The sequence below is a fragment of the Chenopodium quinoa genome, unplaced genomic scaffold (genome assembly GCF_001683475.1).
Source record: "Chenopodium quinoa cultivar QQ74 unplaced genomic scaffold, ASM168347v1, whole genome shotgun sequence".
Taxonomy (NCBI): domain Eukaryota; kingdom Viridiplantae; phylum Streptophyta; class Magnoliopsida; order Caryophyllales; family Amaranthaceae; genus Chenopodium; species Chenopodium quinoa.
The window spans coordinates 1897084-1901138 of record NW_018742810.1 but is presented as its reverse complement, the minus strand read 5'-3'; the positions used below and the strand labels follow the sequence as shown (position 1 = coordinate 1901138).

The 4055-nt window shown below is 43.1% G+C and overlaps 1 protein-coding gene across 1 annotated transcript; it reads right to left on the bottom strand.

The window, feature by feature from the left end:
* LOC110725103 lies at positions 1-1502 on the bottom strand. Its single transcript, XM_021904570.1, has 3 exons — positions 1263-1502; positions 695-1174; positions 1-645 (listed from the first exon to the last, which is right to left on the bottom strand). The coding sequence occupies exons 1-3, from the start codon at positions 1500-1502 to the stop codon at positions 1-3; spliced, it is 1365 nt and encodes a 454-aa protein (XP_021760262.1).
* Between the last annotated feature and the right edge of the window lie 2553 nt (positions 1503-4055).

Here is a 4055-nt window from a genome sequence, read left to right as displayed (position 1 = left end):
TCAATCAGCATCTACTTGCATAGCTTCATCTTCTTCAATACCTTGGCCTTGGTGAACTGGTATGAAAATGCTGTTGAGGTAATTAACAGCCTGTTGCACCACATTCTTGTCCACCTCCAGTTGCTCTGGCAGCATCCCCATCCTCTCAAGCCTTTTTTTGCCTTTGTGGGGAGGGATAAAGTTATTCCCTCCTTGGTTTATCAGAATTTCTTCCATAAAACATTGTAGACTTATCCAAATTTGCTTGTTCAACTCTAGGTTGAACATCTGATAAGCCTCTGTCACTCTTTCAATGAGTTCCTTTAGGTTTTTTGGGAAGGATTGGTATTGTATTGATTGGATTACATTAAATAGCCCTAGATCCAACACATTTAAATCTGGGGACTGAGCTGGTTGGTAAATGAATTGAATGTTGAATCCCTCAGAGTGACAAACTGTTTCAAATTCCTCATCCCTAGGAATTTGATGAGGTCTGGCATTATCCCACTGAATAAATATGTCCTTGGGTAGATGGGCAGGCCATTTAGCTTTGATTGATGGAATGACATTGTTGATTAGCATTGCTCTTATGGCTTCTTTGTTGACATTCTGTGTTGCCTTGATTTCCACAGCACCAGCATCCCTGTTTTTGCTTTTTTTTCTTTGCTATGTTTTCATAGACAAATGGAAAAATTCCATACTTTCCATCATGTACTAATGCTCCATCAGGACCAAATATGGGTTTGCCAATTGCTGCCATGAACATACCTTTAACTTTGAACCTCTTGGACTGTTGGCACATGTATGGGTTTGCCTCATTTGGTAGAAGGTAGAACCTCCTTGTTTCTGGGTTCAAGTAGAACCATTTTTCATCTACATGGATAACTTGTTGCATGTCCACAAATTTGCAATCCCCATTCTGAGTGGCTGGCAGTAAATGAGTTAACACCCATTTCATTCTTGCTATTTTGTGATTGGATGTCAATGCTGGGTGATTTGTTGCTGTATGTGTTCTCAATATTCCTTGTTTCTTTAGCTTATGGATGGCTGAATGTGAGATCTTGAGAGCACATGCATAGCTTCTCTCTGTTGTCCTCTTATTCAATGGTGCTGACTGTAGGAACTCATCAGTGTACTCTCTGGGTTTGGGTCCTGTTTTGCCTAGTTTCTTGCTTCTCACATCTATGACATTGCCCTGTGCCATTTGTGTTTTGATGTCTGTAAATAATCTCAGGATGGTTGACCTGTGTACATTGAATTTTCTTGCTTGTTCTGATAAGTACTCTCTGGGCAACTCCCACCCCCTCTAACTTAAGTAGAAAACCATCTACCAGCTCCCTTTTTTGCTGAGTAGTCAGTTGTTTTCTTGTTGTTGGTCCCTGACATGAACCCTCATGCTGATTGCTGTTGCTGTCATTCAGTTCAGTCCCTTCTTGGTGGTTTGCTTGACTTTGTCCCATACTGTTTTCATTGTTCAGCATCTGATCAATGCCAAAATATGGATCATTTGCATAATCTGACATGTTCAAATTACTAATTTTACTGAGTTCCAGTTGTCAGGTACTGGTGATGAGGTGTGGGAGCTGTTTTTTGATTGAGTTGCTGTTACTGAACCAGGGAAGAAGAAGATGAAGCTGCAACTAACTTAGTAGATTTTTATGTCTGGAATTTAGGCAGAACATTCATTTTGGGACTGATTTTTGTGTCTGGAATGTAGGACACAAATTTTGTAAAGAATATTTCTCAACTGTTTTCCTGGTAGCTTTAAATGCCCCATCTTTGAATGAAAAATTTAAAGGGGGGAGGGAAATTTGAATGGGTTTTGTAAATTTGGATTTGGTGGGAAAAAAAATTTCGGTGCTGCCCTCTTATCATTTGGGACCTGACTTGAAAAAACAGGAGGGAAAAAATTTTGAAGGGGAAAAAATGGTGCCAAAATAATTGGGGCCACAATACCCCCAATTATTTGAAATTTTGGGACCATATGTTTCTCTTTTTCTCTCTCCTCATTAAATTAGAATATCTTTCCCTCCTTTTTTAATTTATTAATCACCTACCCCACTACCCAATTTTCCACTACTAAACACCTCCTAAAAGTTTTGCATTGGTATCCGTAAACGGTACCAATGTTGCAAATAACCGAAACCGGAGGAAGTATGTGTAATGTGTTTTATACGAAGTACATAGTATCAAGTAAAACCATGAAAGATTTTTATTTTTTTAAAAATAAAAATATAGTAAGTTAATAAATTCGGGTACCCTATGACCCGACCTGGAATAACTGGGTACCCGAAACTCGGGTATCCAGTTTTCTCAGGTTAGGACATGGGCCGAGTTTTAAACTACCCGAAAATCCGGGTACTCGCTTTTTCGAGTACCCGAAAACCTAGGTATCCGGATTTGAACACCTCACTACTAATGTTTTGGGTAAAAATACCCAGGGCCACGTGGACCAATCAGATGGTGACTTGATCACCTTACGAGAGGTTTAAAAGAATCAATCCTCTCTTAACACGTGGCACACCCAGTCATTGGGAAAAAGGCGCCTTTCCTGCTCCAATTCCCGAGAAAGCCCACCATTCCTAGGTTTCCGTAACCTAGGATAGCGGCACGCATCCCGAGACCCTATAAATAGAGAGATGTTCCCCCATGGGAAAACACTCAGAAATATTCATAAAAACAGAGCAATCATTAATTGTAGATATTTACTCTTGACCTCGGAATCCGAGAAGATACTTTACTTTCCGCACTCTTTACTGACTCCATACCTATGTGGCCCCAGACGGGTCACTCAGAACCAGGCGCACTCGTCCCATGGAAACAAGGGAACGGGGCGAAGATCAAGCTGATCCAAGCGAGCCAATCGGACAGTCGTCTAGATAACCCCATGCGGCAGAAGGCGCAGCTCTAGATACTAGAGATGAACTCATGAAATTCATGACAAGTTTCAAAGGGGAAATCAAGGACCTAATCAACAGGAAGACGGCTGGCTCCAGCAGGGGTCAGTCGGCCAAGAAGAAAAAGCCAGTCAAGGACCGAGTGCCTACTCCGCATCCCAAACCAAAGGATGAGAACCGACCCTTGATTGAGCTGTCTAAGATCCGATTCCCTGAAACAGGGAAGAGGAAGGCCATCCGGCATGTTCAGCCGGATGGATCAAAGAAGACTTATTCTGACGCCCGGATGTTAATCCAGCAGAAGAAAAGTCAGCAGCTATCTGAATCGACCTCAACGTCGACTTACCCAGACAGCTTTCAGAATACCTCGCAATCAAACCGAGAGGGTCAGTCAGGCGGCCTGTCCATCCACTCTGGCCCTCAGATAATCCACTCGGCTCCGTATGTGCCTCAGCAGCCATACATGCAGTATGGGCAACAATATATGCAGCCGACTCTCTTTGGGGGCCAAGCGGCACAGAATGTCCAACCTTTGGACTGGAAGCTTCGTCTGCTCAAACTTGGGGAACAACCTTCTGCATTCTCCAAGGAGATAACCGAGGCGGCCCAGCCGGCCAAGGTTAAGAATGTGTTGGTAGGTACTTATGATGGTACCACCAACCCTGAAGATCACCTGATGGCCTACACCAACCTCATGTACTTACAGCAGTTGGATGATGCCACTTGGTGCCGATGCTTCTCGGCTACATTGAAGGGCATTGCCCAACGATGGTTTGGTAACTTGCCAGCCAGTTGCATCAATAGCTTCAAGACGCTTACGTACTTGTTTGTATCTAACCTCTCTATGAACATCCCTGCTAAGAAAACAAGCCTGGACTTGAGTGCCATACAACAAGGATATAGAGAAGGGCTAAGGTCCTATGTCAGGCGATTCAATCTGATGAGAATTCAGATTCAAGGGATGTCTGATGAAATGACTTACACAGACTTCTTCAAAGGTCTGAAAGACGGATCGACCTTTAAGTTCGATCTCGTGAGGAAGAGGGTTGCTACCCTCCAAGAAGCCCTGATGGAGGCGAAAGCCTATATACAAGCGACTGAGCTTTGTGCCATTAGTAAGCAGTCAGACCCTAATAAGTCTGACAAAAAAGAGAGTCGGTCTGCTCAGCCGGCTAAAAA